General features: G+C 31.6%; 1 protein-coding gene across 2 annotated transcripts in view; it reads left to right on the top strand.

Moving 5' to 3' along the window:
* The window catches only part of ko (Stork-head domain-containing protein knockout), a 148,300-nt gene that overhangs the window by 85,715 nt on the left and 34,939 nt on the right, over positions 1 to 27,646 (top strand). For both annotated transcript variants that reach the window (XM_090106895.1, XM_090106894.1), the window contains exon 3: positions 4,739 to 4,934. In XM_090106895.1, the coding sequence (XP_089963021.1) occupies positions 4,739 to 4,934 (196 nt within the window). The remainder of the gene's footprint in view (positions 1 to 4,738; positions 4,935 to 27,646) is intronic.

Here is a 27,646-nt window from a genome sequence, read left to right as displayed (position 1 = left end):
ATATACATCTAATAATTAGCTTTGCTCCCGTGGCTACTCTTTCAGATTGCATTTTAGGTTGACATTCGATAGCTGTTCCCGATTTCCTATTTTACTCCCTCAAAGCTATATTATATGACAAAAACTATCCTATTTTATTCTTTGTATCGTGCATTTATTATCTCTGTACCAATTATCTTCAAAACCGCTAACATTCGCATTTATATGAAATTTTGCAAGATAATAACCACAGATTCTTTACAAATAATATACTGTTTTAATTTCATAATAAAGCTGTTAAACCTTTCTTTTGTTATAAACATATGAATGAACAGTAAATTGATACACTTAAGTAAACGATGCACATTGATATTAACAAGTAACAACGTATTTTTTCACGGTCTCTGGTCGTTCCCGTGAGACTCTGTTCCCGAGTTTATGCATTATAGACAATTATATGCGACGATGGACGAAGAAAGAGCATGTAATAAAGTGATATTCACTGTGTTATGAATAATGTCTTTTATTCCTTTTATGTTTTCGATCGCTGCAAATTGATTAAAAAGTAGCGGTCCGCCCGTGGTACATATTTACGTTTTCCGGGATAAAATATAGCCTACACGGATTCGGAAAAATCCCTCTAAGTAATGGTAAAAGAAATTTTTAAATCGGTCCAGTAGTTTTTAAGCCTATTCAATACAAACATACAAAAAAGCAAAGGTTTCCTCATTATAATATTAGTATAGATATAGATAAAAAAGTCTATTATATGACTATAAAAAATAAAATCGAATATAAATGTTATTTAAAATAACCTTACATAGCGTTTAAGAATTCCAAGGATATCGTGTTTATGAATGTATTTTTAGTATATAAAATATAAATTTGTTTTTGTACGCAATTCTTCAAATCTATAACAAAAAACATAGGTTTATTGGAACAAATATATGAAAATAATATTCAAAGTTCTATGCTCTATTTATCTAGTATCAAAACGAAACAACAAAACTGTCTACAATTTACATAAAACACCATAACAAGTTAGTAAGGGGAAACAGTAAATTCTTAAAATAAACAAAATATATTCCACATCTAATTTCATTATTCACAGAACGAAGCTATCACATACAGTTACGTATAATTTATATTTTTACCACAACGAAATAAATGTTTTCATGGGCTATTCAAGTTCGTTAGCATTTTTTGCAATACACGTTTCGTGAATTATGTGTATGTGAATGACCTTATGATATACATACCACAGATTATCCAGTATTATAAAATGGTAAACGTTATGTCTGTGTATTGGTGTACAAAAATAACTATATAAACAACTTGGTTCTTTGAGACATACTGACTATTTATATTTCATATTGAATAGTTAAAAAAAACTTTTCCAGTGTCCTGTTGCATACGTCTTGCAGCCATTTCTTAAAAGAAAATTGATCACATTTTTGAATGAAGGAATGAATGAATGAATGAATGAATGAATGAATGAATGAATGAAAGCTTTATTGTACACACCAAAATAATGAAATAACATTATACCCGGCGCGGCCTAAGATGATCCCTATGACAGTTCGTCTTAGTGATTGCTCGTATGATGGATCGTGTACTATTTTATAGGCTAAGTCGTGGTTTGCATTCAGCCACGTCGGTAAACATGTTTTTACAAATATTATAAAATGAATTTTTAACGTCTATTATGTAAACGAAACGGTAAGTAAAACGAAAGTTTTCCAAAACATAAAAATGCACCTTATCATTTTCTCGTAATCTTTAACCCGTTTAACACAGTGTATATTATTTTATCATGAAAATGGAATCCCCCATTTAATTTTTCTAAAAAACTTATATTATCATAGGTAAGTAAATTAACGCGAACGGTAATTAATTAATTAATTATGCTGCGATCTTCTGTTCCATTCAATAGAGAATGAACTATAGCTTAAGCATGGAAAAAATGTGAACTCGTTTCCATTATCGAAATTTGTTTATCGATACTTTCCGCACTAGTCGATAAATGCCAACGATGTAAGTTTTGAAGGACGTAAACGTAAAGTCAGATTGATATAATTTCTCGTAAATGTTAAGAATTGTTATAATTCCAACGGAATATCATTGTAATGGCATAAAGCTACGTAAAAATTAATAAATGCCATTTTTAGTCGCCTCGAATACGTTTCTAATTTAATGGTGACGCCATTACAAGTTTGTCTCTTGAGAATAACTGTCAGTGTCATAGGGATCATCTTAGGCCGCGCCGGGTATAAGTTAAATATACATCAAATTGCACAATAGGCGCACAACACATTTTTCGATCCATTTAACCGCATTTTTCACGATAATTGTAATCTGTAATTATTAAGAAGATCCTAGAACCTATACTTGGTTATAAGAACAACTCTATTATCCATTGAACACTAATTACAGCATAATCTCTTTGAAAGCTTTTAATATCAGCTAGAAGCTTTTTCAGAAAAATGCTATCATGCTAAGCCACATAATATCACAATTATCTCCTTGTCATTCTTCGTAAGGAAATTCTAAAACATTTATAGTAGGTATATTTTTTATGTAGGCATTTTTTTATATCCGATACACACAGGGCATTTTCATCTCATAATTTAAAAATAAGTAGTTTTCCACGCTACAATATCAGATGATTCAATATTAATCAATCCTAAATAATAAAAAAAGACAATTAAATCGTCTCCTTGTTCAGACACTAATTTTCTCTAGAGTAGGTATTTATTAGTAAAAATAAATACAGAACACAAACATAGCCGTCGCTCAAAGTTAGTTTAGATATAACATGACATCACTGAGTATAAAATATAACCTCAGATTGCGGTTATGTCATTTGGTGTTAAAAAATTCGTTCTTGTAGTAGTATTTCCTGGAACTATTTTGATGATTTTACTAGAAATAACAAAATAAAAAACATGTACAATATTTTTATGACTATAAAATGCTCCAAAAGGAGAGATAGCTGGAAAGATTTGTATCAAATTAAAAACCTAGTTTTAACTCTTTCTACGCTATTTACAAGGATCATATTTCACTTAACTATGTAGAAACAGATTTTCGATGAAATTGGATTATTATTTGGTCTGAAGAATTGGTTTAAAATTTTAAATGAACAATTTAATGTAAATTTGGTAACATTCGTTACAATATATAAACATGTCTAACGATCCATATTAATTACAAGTACAGTTAAATCTTACAAATGTTTTAACAGTTTAACAAACGTGACTCTATATACACTTGTATAAAGTGTACGTGAACATAACATAATATGCAATAAAATTTCGCGGTAAATTCGTGATGTTTTTGGTACTTTGATAAGCACGAGCAGCGAAGACTACTCTATCATAGAGAACATTAGAAGAACATTTCCTTTATAATACGTGCATATCTGAATACGATTTAGAATACGTATTATATTGTGTCTACAAAAAAGAAACCTAATGTGAATATCATCATAGTAAAACAGAAGTAAGTAATATCGTGTGAACATAAGTGGTAGGTACATTAGCGACAAGCCTTTTGATGTGTTAAAAGTCTTTGAAGTACTGACAAGTACCTGATTGTCAGCACTTGGAGGCTAGATATTATCGCAGACCTGAAACACAAAAACAAGGTTTCTTAAAATAAGTAAGACAATTGAACAATGCGGTACCTGATGATAAATTCTGCAGTGGCCGAGATATTGAAAGTGTGGAATGGATTTTTATATGGATAATTTTTAGGTTGTGGTTATACCGAATAAAATGGCCACAAAAATCTATTAAATATTTCCATTATTTTACACAGAACCAAAAAAAGCTGCACTTCGATCTGATGAACGTATTACATTAAAAAATCACTTCGCATATAATTTTTCAAGCCTCGCTATCTGCTCTGATTAAAATTTCATTATATAAATGTGCTATCGTGCGAACATTCTGCATGTACCTGCGTATTCAATTAATGAAACGTGAAATACTTTCTTGAAAAATATTTTGCGATAGTTTGAAAGTTTCATTTCTCCAAGATCTTATTCTTGTTTCACCTTGACACGTTCTTTTGGCATTTCGTGTTTCGCAATCTGCTCCTCGCCCTGTATTTAACAGATCACAATTACAACATCCGCTTACTGATTTTGTACTGAACGAGTCAATTAATACAACTGGATCTTGGAATTCACTTATATACATTCCACTGCACACGGATGCAAGACTTTCGTATGTTCTTCTGTAATGTCGACTACAGAGAAGAGCTTTTGTGAAGCTTTAAAATAATGTGATATCTCTGATTTCATATAATTTGAATCAACTTAGTGGACCCTGATACAATGCCAGCTTCATGGCGTCCTTGCATTTCTTAAATCAGTTATAGACCATACACTTAAGATTCATTCTAACTCAAAAGTTATAACATTACATATTTAAATCTTTCCAAAGCCAAACTATAAGGAACCTAAAAATGTATGCTAATGTAAAGCCTTATATTTTGTAGGTATAATTTTAGCTTATTTAAATCCAAAATATCTTTATGTCTATTGTCTATAAATCTTGTATTGATTTAATTTACCTAGCAAACAAGTATTTTATATATGCGTAATTGTAGTCAATTTAAAGACAATTGATTCAAAATTTTAATTGATGTCAAACACACACAACATCACGCACTAGCCATAGTTTCTAAGTTTTTGTATCTAGATATAGGTACTAATACGCTACAACATAGTATTAAAACCTCTCTTTCATTCCAGAGCTTCCTCGCAGCGAACGCAAAATGCTGGTGGGCGGGCGCACTCGCAGCTGCCACCGCGGAGCTCCGCTACGCGGGCTACGTGTCCCCGGGCGTGCTGCTCGTGGCCGGCGCGCCCCGGGCGCTCGAGACCGTCCGCGGGGCCTACTCCCGCTCCGTGCTGAAGCCCCCACCCACCTATTTGATCTGTGGTCTTGGTGAGTACATCTATATGGTTAGACGTGGTAGAGTTATGTTATTTCGGATGGACATGTTTTTGATAACCATAATTGAAGGCGATGTAAAGAATTTCAGTTAATTTGCAGTGCGAATAAATACTTAAAAGTATATAATAATTGAAACATAACTAATTAGAATATAACTTTTAGGACAAACTTTTTCAATTTTACATAATTTATACTTCGTTGAATGTTTTGTATAAAATTAGTTTATGATACCATTACGATAACCAGCTCGTGTATCTAATAAGTAATAACAAACCGACAGTAGCCACAGTAGCCTACGTGAGGTTCAAACGCCACTGATACTATTGAGTTATACTGAAACATCATACTTCCGTTGTCCAGTCTCACAAAAAAACATTAAGTATTGTCTTACACATGTAACGCTTGATTGGAACCGGTATTATGCCTTGTACCACCGTAATAACAAAATAATCCACCATGTAGTGACAAAAAATCGCAGACAACTTTCTCACGAGTATCTATAATGTTACCGAGAGCAAGATCCGTACAACCTGCATACCAGTTTCCACCAACGCGCGACGGCCTTGTAAGGACGTCACAACCTGCGTTGTCGTGGGTATTGCACGACCGGTAAGGCAGTGCACATATTGCTAGTAGTAGTAATGTTACGAAATGATTGCTATTAATGTTATTGAATCGATACTAAATGGTATTCTATTAATGTTTTTTTTTTCAGAACGATTGTGATAATATCAACATTTTACCTTCCTCATTACAATTTTCCTTATGTGGAAAGTTGGGGCCAGTTTTTATGTATAATCTGTGGAGCTCCTTCTTGTTCAATTCTTGTTTATATCTGACAAGCTTTCCACCCGCGGCATCGTCCGCGCAGTCAAAGAAAAACCCGCATAGTTCCCGTTCCCGTGGGATTAAACCTATCCTATGTCCCGCGGTAAAAAGTAGCCTATGTCCTTTCTCGGGTATCAAAATATCTCTATACCAAATTTCATGCAAATTGGTTCAGTAGTTAAGGCGTGATTGAGTAACAGACAGACAGACAGAGTTACTTTCGCATTTATAATATTAGTATGGATTTATAAATAACAATTTATTTAAATGGTAAGAAATTTGAATTATTTCAAGTAAATGAAACAAAGCTCACGTTTATATAACTGTATAGAGTCTACAATAAATGGTAATAATTTCATCAAAAGATGAATCGGTGCTTAAAATAATCATATTTATATCACATTTATATAAAATGTAACCGATGGCCGTAAATAAATGTAAAGTGCAAGAATTAAGTAAACATACAAACAATTAAAACAATGGGTTCAAACAGATAGTTTTGCTTTAGATAAGCGGATGCCAAGAACATTGCGATACTCACGATTGGCGCAATAAAAACTAACTGCGATTTCATTTGAGATGTTTAAAATACAGATAAAAGTTGCATGTGAATGTTCATCTTTGGCTTAAGGCCATATTAACGCAACAGCCTACAAAGTACAAGGAATACAAATAAATAACTCAAAAGCTCATGCTTTAATGGCTTTACTTATAAAAGTTTTCGGGTAATTTATAATGTAAATTATATTATTATTATATACTACATTTTTTTAAGGGTCATGTGTGGTTTACTTGTAGAGAGTAGATAGCTTATTTCATAAAAATATATACTAAAATCGGTGTATCGGTGATTACCATAACCTTTTTGTTATTAGGTTCTTATTACACGTTTCTGTTTGTATAAATAGTTTAGTCTTAGTTTGCTCAATATTTACGATTTATTATCATTACAACGACTATTATTTAAACGAAACAAACCAGTTACCTTTCGCATTATATCCAGTATAATTCGATACGTTCCGGCCTACGCAGATGTCATTCCAGTTTCGACAATGCCCGACGGCCTTGCAAGGACATGTCAGTGTGGTTGAGGCCACTGTCTTGTGTTAAGCTTGACGGTAAACCTTGGATATGTTATTTCTAAGAAAACTCAAACTCAAACTCAAACTCAAACTCAAACATTTATTCATTCAATTAGACTTCTTAAAGAAGCACTTTTGAAACGTCATTACATATTTTAAAATTTACCACCGATTCGGAAAGCAGTATCTACGGAGAAGAACCGGCAAGAAACTCCATAGTTGCTCTTTTAAATCATGTCAGTTTTACAATTTTACAAAATACATATGTAACAACATATAAGTATTGTAATAACATGCCAAAGAACTGTCCTGTGGTTTTTACGCGACAACCCTCCATGGGTTTTTATCGTCCATATATTCCTGAATACTGTAGTACGCTCTCTGAACTAGTACATTTTTTATATAAGTTTTAAATTTAGAACTACTAAACTCTTTAATATTATGAGGAATTCTATTGTAAAAGCGTATACCTTGACCCATAAATGAATTTTTAACTTTAGCTAATCGGAAAAATGGCATTTCAATTCTATTTCTGTTCCTTGTGCCATAACAGTGTCTATCTCCTACTCTTGTGTGTAAGTCGGCGTTTTTGTGTACATGCAAAATATTATTAAATATATACTGTGATGGTACAGTAAGGATACCAGTATTCTTAAAGAGATCTCTTAGTGAGTCCCGAGCACGTAAATTATATATAGAACGAATGGCTCTTTTCTGTAAGATAAATATAGTTTCTATATCTGCTGCCCTGCCCCATAGTAGAATTCCCTAGGACATAATACTATGAAAGTAGCTGAAATAAACCAATCTAGCTGTATCTTCATCGGTGAGATGCCTTACCTTTCGGACTGCATATGCTGCTGAACTGAGCTTACCTGCAGCGGTGTTGACATGGGCTCCCCACTGTAGTTTCTCGTCCAATGTTAACCCAAGAAATACAGTCGATTCTGTAGGGTGTAATACCTCCCCGTTCAAGGTAATATTTCTGCTTAACTTTTTAACGTTTGGTAGTAAAAATTCAACACAAGTTGTTTTTTTGGCATTTAATAATAAATTATTAGCAGTAAACCAGTCGGATATGTGTAAAAGAGCACTGTTCACTTCGTCAACATTTGGGTCATGCCTATCCACATTAAATATTAATGAGGTATCATCTGCAAACAGAACTATTTCACACCTATCCTGTAAATAATAAGGTAGATCATTGATATATACCAAGAACAAGAAGGGTCCTAAAATAGATCCCTGTGGAACACCAATGTTAATTGACGCACCGCTAGAACGTTCTCCATTAACAACTACAGTTTGTATCCTATCATGCAGGTATGAGGCTATGAGGTTCTGAGCTTGTCCTTTAATCCCATAGTGATTAAGTTTACGCAATAAGGTACAATGTTCAACGCAGTCAAATGCCTTGGAGAGGTCACAAAATATCCCCAAAGCATTTTTTGAGTTTTCCCATGCCTTATATATATGTGTTAGTAGTGCAACTCCAGCATCTGTGGTTGAGCGCCCCTTTGTGAAACCAAACTGTTTGGTGTGCAGCAAATTATTAGATGCAAAGTGACTAGTCAATTGGTTTAATATTAACTTTTCGAATACCTTACTTAATGTTGGTAAAATCGAGATAGGTCTATAGTTGTTACAGTCTTCTTGATCGCCTTTCTTAAATAGAGGTATAACGTCATGTATAGTCCATTAATATTTAACATTTTAAAGGAACAAGGGGTTAGTAGTAGCTAGTAGATTAAAGTTTGTTGGACCCTTAGGGTCTCACTCTTCTAAACTTCTAAAGTATTTCTTTTCGTATTCGTATTCCTACAGAAAATTTGACTAGATTGTTATTACTATTATTTAATCTCTAGTCTAAATTAACTTAGCAGTTCAGTTTATTGTATCGAATTAACGTTCATAATATCCAGCGCCAAGTTGGGTACTATGTTCAGAGCGAAATACGTACATATCTGTTTATTTTCTCAAAGATGCAAAAGCATAGTCACGGTACACAGACCACGTAGATATGCAGAAAACAAAACACTATCTTGTTATTTCTTGTGTTTGCTTTATTGTACGCTTACTTATTTTCTGCGGCATCTCAAAAGCTGATCTTAATGTGCTCCTTTGCGGTAGAGTAATGATAACCCATCAGCTTAATAAAATAGTAAAAATAGACGCGGCTTTTTCTTGCATTCATTGGCAGGTATGATAAGCGTATGTAGTTTATAGATAATCAAATTAAAAGCTTAAGTCTATTAAAATAGGGTGTAGTTATGGTTAGCAGCGATCGCTATCTTCGAAAAGAAAATATGTGAAGTAAAGATGGTTGACCGCTTGGTGTCACGTAAGTAGATTTACATTATACAAATTCATACAAATTAAAGGAAAATCTTTACTAGTTGTAGCTTTCTTATTGCAAAGAACACTTATTATTTATTCTTTTAACTTTTCAAAGAAATTGTTTTACGTTTACAGCACTGTCTTCACTCATTAAGTCATACCATATTAAAATTAAATTCACAGTTTAACAGTGCAATAAACACTTTATTATTTAAATAATTTATTTGATGTCACTTATCACATTAATAGCTGATAAATATTGTAAAATATGTTTTGTAATATTTGGCGGAGGCGTCACATAAATTACGTTCAGGTAAGCTTATGGCAGAAAATTTATTCCTTTGAAATATGAGAAGTTACAGCGAGGACGTTCAGTGTTCATATTTTTGGATTAAAGTGACTTATTACATTAACATTGATAGGAATTTTATCGACGTCGGAATTAATAGCGACGTTCAGTAACTTTATACAAAAAAATAATTTTACCCACGTTAAAATATAAATTATGACATTATTTAATTAAAGTGTAAGAACATAAAAATTTGTTTTAAAATAAATTTAATTAAATCTAAATTTAATTAACGGCTGCACTCGCGATCAACATATAAGTAGCTAATGTACAAACAAAATCAATACAGCTTAATACAATCAGAACGAACTTTTCGTAAAATAGTGCTAAAAATACTCACATTAACCTTTTGACTCATTTAAATAAACATATTCATAAGATATGTAAGTAATAAGCGTGTGCTATGTAATTATTTTGCGGATATGAAAGAAATGACACCATTATTATCTGTGAAAAAAGTTACTATGGTTTGGAATTTTGTAATCTGAGAATGAGAAAGAAGCTATTTTAAGACTGGCGCCAATAAAACGACGTTCGAAGTTCGTATTTTTATTTTAAAATATGAACCGTTAATTTGATATGCTGCTGTTATCTGTCATTTTAAATGTAGTTTTCATTAACACTAATTGATGTTTCGTTAATCAAAGTTCTACGTTAATTGGTTTAATTACACTGAGAATAAATACATTATCCTGAATATTTAGTTATAAAAAGTTATAGTGACATAGGAACAGTTGCGATGAAGCGTAAAAGCTCGTTAATTGTTTCCTATATTCAATTATTGCAGCTTTCTGAATACATTTTCTAGTCCTCGTGTGGAGAGAGTAACAATATTTTATGGGAGTATTTTTTCTATAAACACTAAAAATCACAAGAATAAATACTTCCTTTCTTTGACTGAACATGTCAGTTCCTTATTATTTATTTTTATCATAAAATTGTATATAATTTAATAACCGTTGTACGAAATAATTATTTATCTTTAAATATCTTTATTTGCCTCGTTATTGAACACCATCTTTAAAGAAGGAGACAAAACAAGGAAGTAAATAAATAATTGTACAAACGAACGACCACTATAAAACTATGAGTAAGCCGTAAATCTTTGAAACCGAGTAAACATTTGCGCAAATAAATTATTCCCGTTAAATGCACATCGCTTCACAACGCTTAAAATCACAGATAATATAATACTAGTACTTAAAACTAACAAATGTTCGTCTGTCCACTAAAGTACAGTATTGCAAACAAGTTTTCAAATAAATCCACAATTTTAACAATGAGATGATATATGACAATCTGGAATGTATGGGAAATTCTCTATTTCCGCGATGTCGCGACGTTTTACTTCTGTTTCGTAGCATTCCAAACAAGGCGGGAATTCTCCAGAATGTTTCCTGTTTCTTGTACAAATAAAACAATAAATCGTTTTGCAAGCTCGCCTAGAGAAATTAATTGGTATGTCACTTGTTAGCTACCTGCATCGGAACAATTACATTCCAAGTATTTAGACTTGTTAGTTCTGCAAAATGGAATTGAAATTGGTTAGACGTGGGCAGAATTTACCATTCCATTTTAATTTCAAATTATTGGTGCTTGATTTAATGTGTTGCGAAAAATTTTATTTCTGTTTGTTAAGTATTTATTCTGCATGAACTCTACATTATTTTTTGAATGAACTCGTACGATATAGTATATGAACACAATTTCACTTATACATAATGTCTTATCATTGAATTCCAATAATTATTCAATTATACTTACTTTTTAAAAACGGGTTTAAAAGATTTTTTTAAACTCATATGTAAATTCCTCAACTGTGTCATAATTTACAAAAAGGCGTGTACATATTATGAGCAATTAAACGAAGTAAATTAAACGAATTAAAAATATAAAATATAGGGAAATTACTTCGCTAATATGTTTGTCAACCATATTTGGGTGATACGACTAATAAAAACCACAGTCCCTGGTAACTGGTTATAAGACTTAAATATTTACAAATTTGGAACCAATTTGCATATTTTTTACATTTTACATCAAAGGGCTTTCTTGCGGTGCTGTAAAAACATTCTCCTCATTAATTAAATAACGGATTTTTAAGTACAAAGACTTAGTTTGTATCTGATATCAGTAATATTGATTGTAAATCATTTTCAAATATAGAATTATCTTTTTTTTAATTGTATTTATGTTATTAAATAGGCGCGGAAGGCCAACATATAATCATTCAACATTCCATAAAAATGCGTTTTATTCTTATGGTCTGTATCATTAAGGTGAAAACAGATTTCCACCAACGTCAACGTATGTAATTACAATTTAAATGTGTAATTGTATAAATGTAAATTTAAACTTATATTTGTATGCGGGAGGTCTTTCATAATATTTTAAACCATGTGTTCATGTGTTAATAATTGGTTATAAGGTTGTTTTTATAGTCACGGGGATTTTAAATATTTTTCCTTTAATTTTTTAGTTTTAAATATAGCCTATTCAGTATTCATGCATGGAGATAACATGATAACTGTCGCTCTATCTAAAGTCTAAAATTTAAGATATTCTGCATATTATACGCTAAGATTTAACTGAGGAAGGTCAAGAAGAATGTCCATTTAAAATTATAAACACCCTTCATAACAATAGAATCAATTCAATAATCAAATGCATATAGCAAATTTATGAATAATAAATAGTCAGCAACTAGATTACAATCACTTCATTACTATAATGAATTTTGAAGTATAATAATTGAATAACGATATCAACACTCGCGGCACCGAGCGGTCCCATTTGTCAATATATTCCCGTTTCATTTCTATTTGTCTTTAAGATGGAGTGGGATAAAGGTGGGTCTAGATTATCGTGTGCGTTAAATCCCATATTATATTGACGATGAAAAATGTGACTGAAAAACTGCTGTCTCAAAATCTGTCTAACACACCTCGACTACCAAGACATTCGATAAAAATTTAACCACGGATTTTATTTGATGACCAACATTATTTAAAGCGTAGATTGCAGTTAAATGTTCTCAAAAAGAAGCATTTTTTAATGATATATTAATTAAGAATTTAAATAGATGTCTAACTATCTATTTGAGCATTGAACGTCAGTAATGGACACTAATCTGAAATCATCTTTCAATTAGGCCTCTATACACAATCCTGCTTATTTTCTCTCTGGGAACCATGATAGACATTCCATGTTCATATGTCTGCACACGGCCTAAACAAGCATATTTCATGCTAATACACAGCAGGAAACGTGTAGCAACCGTTCGTCCTATCGCGTGCACCTCGCCTAAATAATTTGCAATTCATAACAATATCTGTCTTCGAAAGCCTTTCTATGCGAGATTAATGGCTGGATCACACGGGTACTTGATTGAGATAAATTTACGCTATTTGTAATAGATACAGGAACGCTTGCAAAAAGTTAATTAAAGCATTAATCATGAATGAAGTTGAAGTTAGGTAATATGTTGCAATGAGGGTATATTTAACTTTGATTAAACACAATAAGTTTCTATCGAAAACTTTCCCAAACCTTATTTACATATTTTGGATACATGAAAATATTATATTTGGATAAATTAATGATACCCGAAATATTAACAAAAATAATACAACTTATATTTAAATTAATTAAATAATATGATTATCTATAGCAGAAATAATAAGTGCGTCTAAGGCTACATTATGTGATGAGCTATAACAATCAAATACATGACCAGCGTTCACCAATAAAATCGGCCAACATTTGACCACACCATGAAAGCGAAACATAACACTATTAAGATACTATCTTCATATTAATGTAGATGAAACAAATAGCTTTCCTTTTGTTCGCATATTGCGTATTTACATACCAGATGTATGTTGCGATAAATGTAATCAATCTTGAGATATACAATGATTTTAAGTGACGTATCGGAAATTGATCAAGGAAGTATACACTATAGGTACAGCCTAACTTCAATATTCCTAATAACTTTCCATGGCTACTTTGATTCTGAAATTAACAAAAATGCATGATTAAGATTAACAACATCGATTATTATATCATTACTTATTTCCTGAAGATTATAATATTTAAAGACTGTTAACTTTTTGGTTTTTAAAAAGTAAGGCACGAATTGGACACGAAGTTGAAAGAGTAGCTAAGTATATAATAACATTATTACATTTTCATACCTTATAATAAATATATGAAAGTTCTTACTACGCTCAAGACTAACCTTATTTCGTTAAACTCGGAAAAGCAAAGCAAAATAATATGATAATGAGTCGTTCGACACAATCCATTTCCACAGCCCCTTGTAATTTTGAGAAACGGGATCATAATGTAAGCCGTGTCGTTAAAATGCCTGCTTCTAACTAATGCTTCCTGTATTAGAATTAAATTAAGCATATATATTAACCACTGTTATGTAGTAAATTCATGTAATTATGTGCTGTAATCTGGAACCTTGTCTTACTCTTTTTACATAACTTTCATACAAAAGTAGGGTTTATTATTTCCCAACTATTGATTCCCGTAAACACATAGAGTTGTCTGAATTATTCGATGTGCACGTTTTTTAATTATCCACTATTGAAGCAAATTGGCGATATGTCTAGGAACTACATATTTTCAAAGCTACATACAGCATCACAATTGGATTTTCTTTATTGAGTTAGCTTTCGGAATGCTCTACCTTTGTTAAAATCGAGCGACGACAAAGTCCGTCAATTGGCATGTGACAGTTGATTGAATTGTCGCCTTTGAAAAACAGTGATGAAAAACCTCGACAAGTAATATCATTCAAACATCAACATGTGCATCCACACTATTTCAACACTTCACTATTTGCCTTCATCTGTTACCATTCGAATCAGAGCTATAATTAATTGAATTATTACAATAAATTACTATGATATATGAGATTCATTACATAATTTACTAGCAAACAATGTTTATACCTATCCTCCTCAAAGCAATACCTACTCATTATATTATAGTTATTACTAGAGGTCTGCCCCGGCTTCGCCCGTGGTACATATTTCGCAATAAAAGGTAGCCTATGTCCTTTCTCGGGTATCAAAATATCTCCATACAAAATTTCATGCAAATTGGTTCAGTAGTTTAGGCGTGATTGAGTAACAGACAGACAGACAGAGTTACTTTCGCATTTATAATATTAGTATGGATAATAAATATGCTTGATAATTACCATTAAATACAAAGGATTCAGTAACTCTGACCATATCTTTAAACTACGATGATACCCTAGGTAAGGAGACGCTCGTTATATGTGCAGCGTGTATTTATTTACTTAAATAAATAGACCCATAGTTGGCATCTAATACTCTTGTAGGAAGACAACGACATCCGCGCCGTGTAGGAAACAACATAACTGCACGTAACGCCTCGTCTAGACAAGGAAAAAAACTGAAGAAAAATAATATTAAACATAGTTTTATTATAAATGCTACCCACAGCGTCCGTGTTTTGAATAGAGTTCATTATCCAATGTCTATTTACTTACTAAAATTCAAAACGATTCAACCGTTTTATAATGAAATCGTGATAATTGAGAGACGAGGTAATTTCGAGTTTTTCATAGGTGTCTGTTTTGTCGCAGCTCGTTAAAATAACAGTAATACTTTTTTCGAAAAAATGTAATCGGTATGCTAGACGATAATTACATGAAAAAATTATTAAAATTTTGCCATTTTATTTTTATAATACAATTACATATTTATGTTTGTAAACTTTTCTACCTATTTTATTATAGATGTGTTTTTACAAAGCTTTCTTTCATTAAAATAACAAAGCGTCGTCAAATTGTAAATGAACTATACCTTCAACAATCTGTTTTGTACATAAATTAATAAGATGTGCTGAATATTGGCTTCTACCAAATCTACGAACAAGTCACACCTGAAACAGGATGCAAGATTAAAGTAAACTGAACTTTTGAAAGATAAAATAAATTATTAAACATTTGTAAAATAAGCTTAAAGAAACCGTTACGTTTGGTTTAAAATCGAAGCACGTGTGCCATAACGATATATTTTTGTTGGCACTGCACCAGAACTGTGGGAAAACGAGCAACTAAGGCTCTATTGGTATGGGAATAGCCATCTTGTCACTGCTTGATTGAAAACCGCTATTACGTCTTCTGCGCAAGCATCCATATTATATTGTGTAGCTTTATCCATCGCTTTTCAATTTATTTCAAAGCTTTACTTGACTTGAGCGAAAGTCGATCTACGTTCGCATTGAGTTAATTTTTCTTCAGTTTGTGTTGTGTTTCTTTAAAAAAATCTAAAAATTATCCTTTGTCTCTAAAGGTATATCTATATTTTTAAGGAATTTCGATTCGTTTAGAGGTTGAAGTGTGAAAAAATATCATTATTACTTTACATTTTTTTAGCCTTCTCGATACCTCGTGTAAATTGTAATCAGTAGTTCAGCAAGCTTAATTGGATTAACAAGGCAGTCAATCATCTCGTTTCCTTCTAATAATAGTTCGTTTAAAAATAGCTTATTGAATTAGTAATTATAGACTCTGATCTATGCAAATTCTAATATTATATCTGCAATGTTATTTGTCTTGTTCTCTAGTATTAGTTGTATCTGAAAAAAATGCATGAATCTAACCGATGAATTATTGTATCAATGGGTCTTTTATTGAATGAATTCCTAAGGCAATATATATGTTTTTTTCCCTCATATGCCGCGGACGAAGTCACGGGTATCGATTAGATTCTTATATTTTCACTTGCGTAAAATCAAATACTACCTTATGAAATGTATATTAACTTTGCACGACTTGTACGTATATTACAAGAAAACCAGAGCATAATTAATTAAAGCAGTGCTTGCTTCTCAATCACTGTCGTTTCCGACCTTCAACCTGCGCGTGCGCATCCACTAGAAATTAATATTACATAATGTTGTTGATTCGATGTTATTAATTGTTTTTTGCTTTGCTTCTGGTGATTAATGTGAATGTTATAAGTGGTTTGTGGTTCGTCTGTTTCTCGTTGATGCGAAATAATTTAATTTGTGATCATTATTTATGATCTCGTTATAGATTTACTAATACATAATATAAATATAGGATTTAGAATGTTATATTTTACAGTAGCTAGTAGATGTTTCAGTCAGGCTGTATCCTGTAAGAAGAAAAACAGAAAAATTCACACTCTCGTCAAAGCTTTGCTACCTACTTAATAAATCACTTAACCATCAAACAAATTGCCAGATTTTGAAGTAAATTCTGATTTTAATTTGTGTACTTATATAGAAAAAAACTATAAAAAACGTAGTTAATATCACAGTATAAACCCGTAACTAAGTAAAAGAAATAAAGCCTCCCATAAAGCTCTCTTAACAGAGATGCTTTACTTCTAAACACCTCCATTAATAACATGAAAGTACTAATGTGTGGCGATTACTTTTTTATTTGCATATCATAATGCCAATGAGTTTGATTCGCCCACACGAGCAACAAGTCAAAGGCGAAAGCGTAATTATATGAAAGTGAAAATCTTATAGAATACATTGACAGCTACGATGTAATGACATCGGGATGATGTATGCGCGAATAATTAGCAATTGCTAACGTGTTTTTTATCTGTTTTGTAATGCTTCAAGTAATAGCTTTTAATAGATTTATTAGTAACGATTACAAGTTGTCGCTTTTGACAAATTAAATACGCGAATTTATCATTGAGGTTAATTTTTGTGATAGTCTTTTAAAAATACGATGTACAATAATAGTGTTTCTTGTTTAGTTAGAAGCTCGCATGTTTTCTTTGTTCCTGCATGGTCGATATGGACTATTTTACGCTAATTTACAATTTGTTATAAAAAAACCTTCGAAAATATCATTTCAATTATGAATTTCTTCATTCTTTGTGAATTCTCCCTTTTCAAGTATGGTTTTTGGAAGAAAAATTAAAATAACGTTCACAATAAGTCAAATATTTTCCATTCTAGGCAGCTGTGATGCGTGCTGCCAAAACACACGATAATATTTTCTGCATTACTCATTACTTTTTTCTTGGTTATATATCCCACGCTCTAAAATAAAGCATATTCATAACATAACATTTAAAGAGCGGGGCCTTTTCTAAGCCCATATACGACCGGTGAAGTTTTTGTGTCTGAATACCCTACATGGATCAACGGAGAAATTATTATCTCAAAATTCAACGAGTATATTCATTTAGCCTAAAAAAATATGTGTAGTATGGTTCATACTGTATATGTACATTGTAGACATAGATGTGTGATTCCGTTGAAATATTAATACGAACAATGTGTAGGTAATAGTAGTTTTTCGAAATTGACACAAAACAGTATGTAGACTAAATGTGTGAAACGAGTTCGCTTTGATTTTAAATCGATAATTTTCCTCAAACAATTTGAACCAACAATTTTACGACTGCAATACGATAAAAAAAAGCTCTATCGAGTGTGTAAATGTTTTATATAATTTGTACGGACCAAATTCAATCTAATTGTCATCTAGACTTTGGATACTTTGATGTGACCGTCTTTAACTGCTTAGCGTGCAAGAAACTCATTAGAAATCAAATTGGTTAGTAATAAGTTCTTAAGTTAGATCTATTAACTATTCTGGCGTTAGGTTATTGGACGAACGCTAGCTTCTGCTAGAAAGCGTTCAGTGTAATTTAATAATTTGATTTTTTTTACTAATTTAAGCTTTTCAATTGCTTTGCTTTAGTGTAACAACTCAATTTGTTATAGCCAGAATTTTTTCGTAGTAGATTTTAGATGTTAGTTTAGATGGTTGATTTTTTTGTTTCATCGTTTCTTACGAGAGTTCCATATATCTTTAATACATACTACAATTTTCGATACAATTCTTCCCAGATCTATAAATATAAATGATTTGAGATCTGTTTATTTTTCACTCAATAAATTAGAACATCCCATACAACATATTTAAACTATAAAGTAAATGGATAATTTATAACATGCTAACGACACCAATCATTCGGTTGTCAGTAATTATCGAATCGCACCATCAATTTAATCAGACGCCATATTTTGCAATTTCAGAATATTAATTTACTCGACGGAAATTACGAGTGATCGATTTGATGTCGTGTGAATTTGAAATCGGACACGCCGAGACTCACTGACTTTTGGGCACTCACACTCTTGTGTTATGAAATTACTTATCCATTTCACTTACTTACTTGTTACATGGTTGTTAAATTAAGAAAAATTAAAGATTAAAATAAACACAGCAGTAAAGAATGATTTATTACAAAGTTTGTTAATTACTTTCCGGGTGTCTAATTAATTATGTGACATTTTATTATGAAAATATATCCACAATGTAAATGTTTATGCACAGTACAGTACGACCTTGTCAATTGTCTGCCATATTATGACAAAAACTGAAACACTTTCATTCACGCTGTGCCTTACAATCTGATGGATTACAAAAGAACGCATAAGTGCAGCACGTCATGAGAACAGCGAAAGTATTCATAATGAGACACCTCCGGCTATCGTCGAACAAACGGCCCCTGACATCTCCACATCATTATAAAACTTATTATCTAGCCGAGAAGGTAGAAAGTCGATTGACGCTATCAAGATAACGTTGATTATTTGTACTGACAAGCAAATTAGCCGATACCTTTGTCTACTTCAGACATATTAGCAGTCATGATAGGTGATTGAATGGCCGCTGATAAGAACGTTCAATTAAGCAGTTCATTCGATCTTATGAATGAACTCACTCAGTTACTCAATGACAAATGAAACTTTCTTTAGTGTGTTACAATTGTTTTAACTTTCTCGCATGAATTGGATGAATTGGTTTTTGGTCATACGATTCTGTATAGTAACATGTAGTGAAATTACTGAAAGAAATGATTTTATTAAAGCAAAGTACAAATTAAAAATGAAGGGTGCGGTAACTACTTCCGAAAACCCATGATCAGGGCAGGAAATGATCTAATAACTGTAAATTTGTTAAATGCAAGATTGTAACTGTTCCGGATTCTACAAAATGTATTAATTTATATTAAGCTATAAGGAAATGACTAATGAATTCATTAAGCTTATCAGCAAATGCAACAAAAAATTAACATCCGACTCTATTATCTTGTTCTTTAATTGATACCATTTAAAATTTAAATATTAATAAATTTGCTTAAATTGATATTTCTAATCACTAATGTACTAATCTCCGTAATTTTAAAAATATGATACATTATTGTCCTAAATATTGCTAAGTATGAAGTAAAATTGTTTTTTGGTCAAATCGTAAATTCGATTGGTGTACTATAAAAATTAAATATTACGATAACCGTATTAAAATTAACCGTGTCACATTATGGATACCGTTGTTCGGAAACATTATATGTAAAATTATAAATTTTTATCGAAGTTCTCATAAACTTGGATACATTAACCTAGTTACCTGCTATTGTAAACGATTTAAAATCTCCATTCACTAAATGACAAGCAGCCAATAACCGTATATTCAATATTTATTTTTGAATATCTAAGGATTTTTTGAAGATATTTATTTTGCAAAAGTGGTAGCAGATCGTTTAATAAATGCTACGAGGGATTTGTTAATAAACAATAATGCTAACTAGATTGTTGGCATACGGTGACAACAGCTGGGAAGCTTAGTTAAAATCGGGCCTAGAATAAGTGAAGCAAAAACATCAAACGTCATCAATCACTCCCAAAGCTAGTAGATTTTTGTCCCTATTCGAAGTTCACTTTCCAATAAAACGGCAAAAATAGAGATTGAATTTTAAATTTATAGGTACATGCATGGCCAAGCCATAATTGTATGGTAGGTACCTTTAAACAGATGCATGGAATCTGGTAATTGCATAGTATGTCTGCTCTGCCCTGCCATGAAGACGGTATGAAATTTTATGAATATAGCCACAATACAAGAACAACACAAAGTCTTCAAATACTTCGTACGATTGTAATCTTAATTGACTTTCTTTTTAAATATTATTGCACATCAAAATATTTTAACACTCACTGACGTTTTTATTACTGTTTAAATTTTTATTTCGTACACTTAACCTTAATTAATAATTATAAGTTGTTAATAAACTGTTTTAACTCGTCATGAAGCTTTTAGCAATAGCCAATAAAAAGATCTATAAGTGGAACTAGAACTGTAAAAGCCAGTCTATTAGGAGAAATATAAAAACAGCTATACTTACTTTACATTATAGTAAACTAGATTTCCGCCCGCGGCTTCGCCCGCGTTTTCAAAGGAAAACCCGCATAGTTCCCGTTCCCGTGGGATTTCCGGGATAAAACCTATCCTATGTGTTAATCCAAGTTACCCTCTATATGTGTGCTAAATTTCATTGTAATCGGTTCAGTAGTTTTTACGTGAAAGAGTAACAAACATCCATACATCCATACATCCATACATCCATACAAACTTTCGCCTTTATAATAGTATATTAAGAAGATTAAGATTAAGATAGTAATTACTTACTTCCGTATACAATATCTACAAGTTGTTCATTAAAAATAGCGTTATGAATTAAAATAAATGTTTTTTTTTAATTCTCTTTTCACTATCCAGAAAGTTTTCCGACGAGTTTTTATAGCTTTGGGGTGCTTTTTTCAGTATTTCCAATTTGCCGCTGGCGCCAATTAATTAAACAATGTAACTCAATTCAAGCTAATCCTTAGAATATTGAATCCCATTTGAAACTTAACATGTTTGTCAAATAAATGTAGAGAGAATGTTTTCTTACTAATTTAAAATTGGTAATATTTTCTAAAATACTTTTGAATTCCAGTTACAAATTTAAATGAATAATAGAACACATTGTTTAGAATTTATTTTATTTATCAATAATTTAAAATTTAATTTGCTTATACGCTGAAAATAACATTATAATTATAATACATAATTCATTTTTATGTAATTTATTGTAAACAGACATCAATTACAATAACAAGCTTTATCCTCTTGACACGATAGCGTATCTCAATCATTGATAATCCCAACATGAATCCGAGATTATACAAATCAAAACAAGTTTTACAGCAGCCAGCGCACATCTGAATTAAATTATAACTCATTAAACTCATGTTCCCGGATATCTATCTAACATAATGGATCCAGTGACTCGCCAACTTATCGCTTTCCCTATAATACTTTTCCGTTCAACATTTAAATGTAGATGCAAATCGAGGAAGCATGTTCTCATACATTTTCACCAGTCACCGATTGTCACGATCGTTGGACAGTGATGTGACAAATCAGACATAAACAGACACATGTGACGATGTTTGTGACACAACGCATATTTCGTCCCCAACCGAAAGAGACAAATTGAATTCTATTACGCAGGCAATAAAAGCCAATCTCGATGCCGATCAAATAGGCCATACATTTAGAACAGTAGTCGATCAAATTGCTCTCGATGATTATCGCAGTGACGTTGACGCAGTAATCGATATTCAAGAAAGTGAATGTGAAATTCTAAAAGCAAAGGTTAGCCCATTACAGCCATAAGGCGCACGAGTCGCTGAATCTGTCTATAAATTGTCTGGAACATTTGCATACATCTCCTTGAACATTTAGATATGGGAGGATGAAGATATTTCTATTAAATTATGCAGCTTTCGAAATGGTGTGCTTATTCTGTTTAAAATTATAATGTTAAATGCTTTTGTCATGTTTAAATGTGAGGTTATTAGGTTATATGAGCATGTTATCGTCTTTATGGATGCTTTTAGCAAAGAAGCATTCATAATAATGCTTAAGTGGGCGAGTATCCTTGTTTCTTGAAATAACTGTTTTGGTATTATAACTACGTTTATGAAAAGACAGTTTGAATCTTGGCCGACATTTAATTTATAAAATAAAGAGCTTAAGTTTAAGAAAGAGTTTAAGAAAGTTTAAGTTTAAGAAAGAGTTTAAGCTTAAGTTGTATTTGTTTTTAGTTTTAAATTTGATCTAATACAACTAAATCTGAAATATTATTTATTTGTTTCGCATTAACTCACATATACAATACTGTTACGATATCACCAGTAGCACTAATCAATCTATGAAAAAAGTCCTGTACCATGGACATTTGCGCTCAAACTCGTTTGCTTGAGTTGACATCCGGACACCGTTAGCTCATACGTTGACCCGAAGCTTTCTTTGTGGTCACATACACAGTACAATTAAAACGAAACAATCGTATCGCATTTTCTATCTTTGTATTAAATTGCTATATGCTGCTTTCACTCGATTGTGTATTTGTGCTTCATTTTTCTCGGCCGTCAATTAAACGAATGAGAAAAAGATGATTTTTATATCCGTTTCATAAATGAATTTATATCGTTATTGACTCTAGAAATAGACAGTTGGTTGTTTAAATAAGTTTGTGTGATTCAGTATACTTAGGAATAAAGAGATGTTTCGTCTACAATCTACATAGTTATTTTTTTACACCTACCTACTTATCCGAAATTAAATTTAGTAAACATATAATATAGGTAGTTATTTAAGTATCCTGAAGTATTTTCAATCCATTTCATTTGTGAAATAATTCATTATTAGCACTTTAAATGCTTCGTTTACAAATTATGTTTCGCCAAACGAATAAAACGTCCTTACACAATTTTCATAGCATTTCGCAATTTGTTGACTAACAAAAATCCCATAGTTAAGTCGTAAAAACAGCCATTTGGTGTCCGTTTCGTTTCACTGATCATAGTCAACCAGTGTAACCTTGTATTGTGTTACAACCACAAACGATATCTTCAGATATGTACTCGAATGTAATACTATCTGATTTTGGGTCATTGCAAAAAACGCGAAGACAATAAACCTGCGGTCGTTCGCTATGAATAGTGGTGTGAAACCGTGTCTCCTAGTAATATGATGCGAGTGAATTTAACTAGCGCATGTAGGTTGCTTTTTTGAATGTGAAATAGTATGGTTAACTGTTTAACACCTTTAAAATGCACTATTATTTGATTTTATTCGGATTTTGCTTGCGGATTCGTACCTATATGTTTTATTGTTCTCGGATAAACATGAAAAAAAAAAACGATTACTAATTAATAACCTACATATGTACTTGGTAAATTATTTGACCCTTCCAATTGTTGTTATTCCTTCTGAATATAATATATTCTTAAAACTTATGATTATTAGAAGTTCAATCAGTTGCACTTACTTATACTTTTATAAAAAAAAACATCAAAAAAAAAGAAAGAGGCGCAAATGAATGCTACAAACTCATAGGTACCTACCTAACTACAATTTTTCATATAAATTTATAAAGAATAGAAAACATTCGATCACGAGTCGGGACTCTTATAAATTTATATTTATAAAGCATTTGAATGCCATAAAACCAAAAATATCAATTACAATTTTTCATTTTAATTAATGTAATAAAAAAATACAAATTTAAGAATCTACTTACGCTGAAATCTTTCACTCAAAAATCCTTAAAAATTACGGAAACATTCATGTATCTTGACACGGTTTCTAGCGAAATTGAAAAGTTTATGAGCTTGCCTTGGCAATGAACTTATATCACCCCATTCTCATGCACACTGACACACTTGTAACAATTGCAACAATTAAACATAAAACAATAGAGTTTATAATAAAAAGTAATGAAATTTGAACAATTACTTTGTAGAGTACGATACCTATAATTATTGGTTAAATCTTTTACTGTCATGGTGTTATTAATTATGTCGGAAGTAGTGCTTTGCAAATTTTAATAACAAAGTGAAATTCATACCATTGTTACCACCAGTTTTTTTATGGAATTACTACTTAGATAGTAGGTAAATCTTTTATTACTTATAGCATATTTATGTTGATTTTTTTTGTAATTGTACGAAAATTTTAATTATATTGATCTCTGTTAAATAAAATCACTTTATAATTACAATGCCTACGAATGTAAAAGACTCATATCTAATGTCTTAGTTCCACAAGCATCGCAAATAATTATTATCCAACTCAAGAATTACAATATTTGATGAAACATTTACTGACAACATTAATTTATTGTACCAAACGTATTCGCCTACGATCGCCTAGAAAACTGTCACACTCTATATTAAGAAGTTTTGCAAAATTTGTAAACAACTGCTCCCACGCACGCCCACTTGCCTTGAGAATTAACACACATACATTAGATCAATGAAAGTGTTTAATTAGTGGAAAGTTATTATTTTCTCTTTTAAAATTAGTCAATAAACCTTTAAAATGAAGTTAATAATGAGTTTTGTTGAAAAAATGTAGCTCGTTATAGAAATGATATACGATATATTCATGCAAAAGTTTAATTAGTTTTCATTAGGTATTATGAGTAGTAAAGGTAGAAGAAATGTATTGAAAAGGTTCTATGTTTTATTGTAATTCAATAAGATACTTTTACGCATAACATGATAATTTTACTTACGTTCATTAGCATATTTTTCAGCAATAATTTTATCAGTGCAAACTTGTTCGGGTTGCAACCCGATACAAAAAGTGAATGCCCGAAAAATTAAATAAAATTATATTAAATAAATACTTAATTTAAATGGCAAAGAACCCTTTTTTCATATAAATATGATTTTTTAAAGTGTACCTGCAAGTGAAAATTATTCAGATAAACTTTAGCCTTCATAGAAAAGAGAAAGACATATCGCACTTACACACTGTCAATTTCAACCTGAAAAAGTTAATTAAAATCGTTCATAGAAAGTGATAGAGAGAAAATATACACAGTTTCTATGTGTGCGAGAGAAATGCAACAACAATCTGCGTATTGTTGGTACTCCAATTCCCAGTGTCAAGCAATTTCTAATCCTAACTAATAAAGAATATAATATTCACAGCATACGATAAAAGGTAAAAATAACTGATCACGCGACGTTAGACTTTCATTTAATTACAGTTAAATTGTTATTGCTTTAGTGCTTTTTAGCCTACCTAATGATTGAATTGGTATCGAGAGATCTTATTTAGAAAGAGCAATTATAATTACAAGTAACATATTTTGTAGGTAAACAAAAAATTAAAGAACTTAATTAGAACATAACACAGTATTTTTGTATATGTTTTACAAAGCTGACCCGGCGAATTTCGTACCGCCTTATCTATACATAATATACCTAATAAAATCGTAGGAAAGTCAAAACTGTACATTGAAAATTTTTCAAAACGAATACTTGGGGCGTGATCTGCAATGGATACCGAAGCCAAGAAGATAATTTTTTTCTGTCTGTATGTCTTCTACACTAATATTATAAAGAGGAAAACTTTGTTTGCTTGTTTGTTTGTTTGTTTGATTGTAATGAATAGGCTCATAAACTACTGGACCGATTTTAAAAATACTTTCACCATTCGAAAGCTACATTATCCACGAGTAACATAGGCTAGGTTTTATCCCGGAAATCCCACGGGAACGGGAACTATGCGGGTTTTTCTTCGAAAACGCGGGCGAAGCCGCAGGCGGAAAGCTAGTAGTTTATAATTACTTTTAACGTACTAGTAACTTATTAAAGTAATTAATTACTCTACAAATAAAAATGTAAGCTTATCAAATAGCAATTACAAGTACGTAATTAAATTTCAGCCGGTTATCATTTAAGATTTTGATCGTACAACGGCTCCGAATTTCAATTTAATTGAATATTTATCTAACTACATAACTTTCGATTTTTGAACACAACAGATCGGAAATCAACACTATGTAGTGTTATACCATAACATGTAATATATTTATCTACATAAAACTGCTATATCTATTATGATGTGAGAAAGTGCTAGACAAGTAACATGGGAGAGGTCAAATATTCTTTTAAGGGCATAGTAAATGCAAATTATTGTTTTGACTCTTTCAATCTGATTCCAAGTGATGCTTTCGCGAGATAGTCATATTCTAAGTCAATCTTAGTATAACGGTGTTAGCCTTGTTGGTAGAAACGAAAGTTGAGCTTTTGTTGTTACCGACATGGGGTCAAAAATCTGTCGCCGGCCATCTTTAAGGCTGGTTATGAGAAGAAGACATGCTTCTTGTTTTGTAAAAACAGTGTCCCAAGGGGATTGGTTAGATGTTTTAAAAGAAACATACACAATACAAGTATTTTTAATAGTAATAAAGAGACACTTGACAAAACATACACGAAAGTTACATACATACACTGATTTCATACTTCAGTAGTGTTTTGGATTGAGCTTTGATTAAATAAGGAATTGAAGTATTTAGGTTAATGTTAGTTTTGATAAGGTAAGTGAATGCAATATGGAGCATTCACAGCTTATCGCAATATATAGAGCACAGTACCTTATTGTTACAATGCTAGAGAGTAAAACGGAAGCCACGATTATAACAGCTGTTCACTATGGTTAATTCAAATATAAATATACTACTCTCTCTCCACTTTAACTTTTAAGATCATTTAGCCTTTAATTCGTGCAATTTAACATACAATTAAATCTTCAAAATCGATATCATCGGTCACTCCTTCAAACTGTCGCCTGTGAGCAAACGGCTTAACTTTTATTCACGTAAGATCACGAAGAGGCATCACGATATAATTTCACGAGTTTCGCGTCACGCCGTGATCCTGATACGATACCGTCTAATTCAAATTGCCGTGAATAAATTCAGAATTGGCGTTATAAAGGTTATCGCGATTCAAGGACTTGAACGCCTAGCCAATCAAAGCGCAATCATAGAAAAAATTCCGATCTTATCCCAATCGAACAAGGTTTGAAGTTGTCTGACGGTCTAACTATGCATCTCTGCACACGTTGGATATCTGCTGCGCTTTAACGTGCCATCAATAAATGTTCAAGATATGTTTTGAACCATAAATCATCTACCCCAAAGCTCAGAATCGTCTGCATACTGATTGTTCTTTCGCACTGTTGAATTTGTCTGCATTCTGTAAATTCTAAGATGTTGAGATCGATTAGCATATTTTGACACGTATTGGATAGCAATTTGTGATTTGTTCTGCTTTGGTTCAAAGATTTCCTTATTTCCTTATTCATAACGGGTGTTAATCACGGGAAAGGTTTGGAAATCCTTATTAGTTTTGCCTGTAAATTGAAATAG

The sequence above is a fragment of the Colias eurytheme genome, chromosome 11 (genome assembly GCF_061535395.1).
Source record: "Colias eurytheme isolate Ceu_HAF_F1 chromosome 11, ilColEury1 Martin Lab GWU primary, whole genome shotgun sequence".
Classification (NCBI taxonomy): domain Eukaryota; kingdom Metazoa; phylum Arthropoda; class Insecta; order Lepidoptera; family Pieridae; genus Colias; species Colias eurytheme.
The sequence above is the reverse complement of the archived record's forward strand: the minus strand, read 5'-3'. Positions and strand labels throughout refer to the sequence as shown.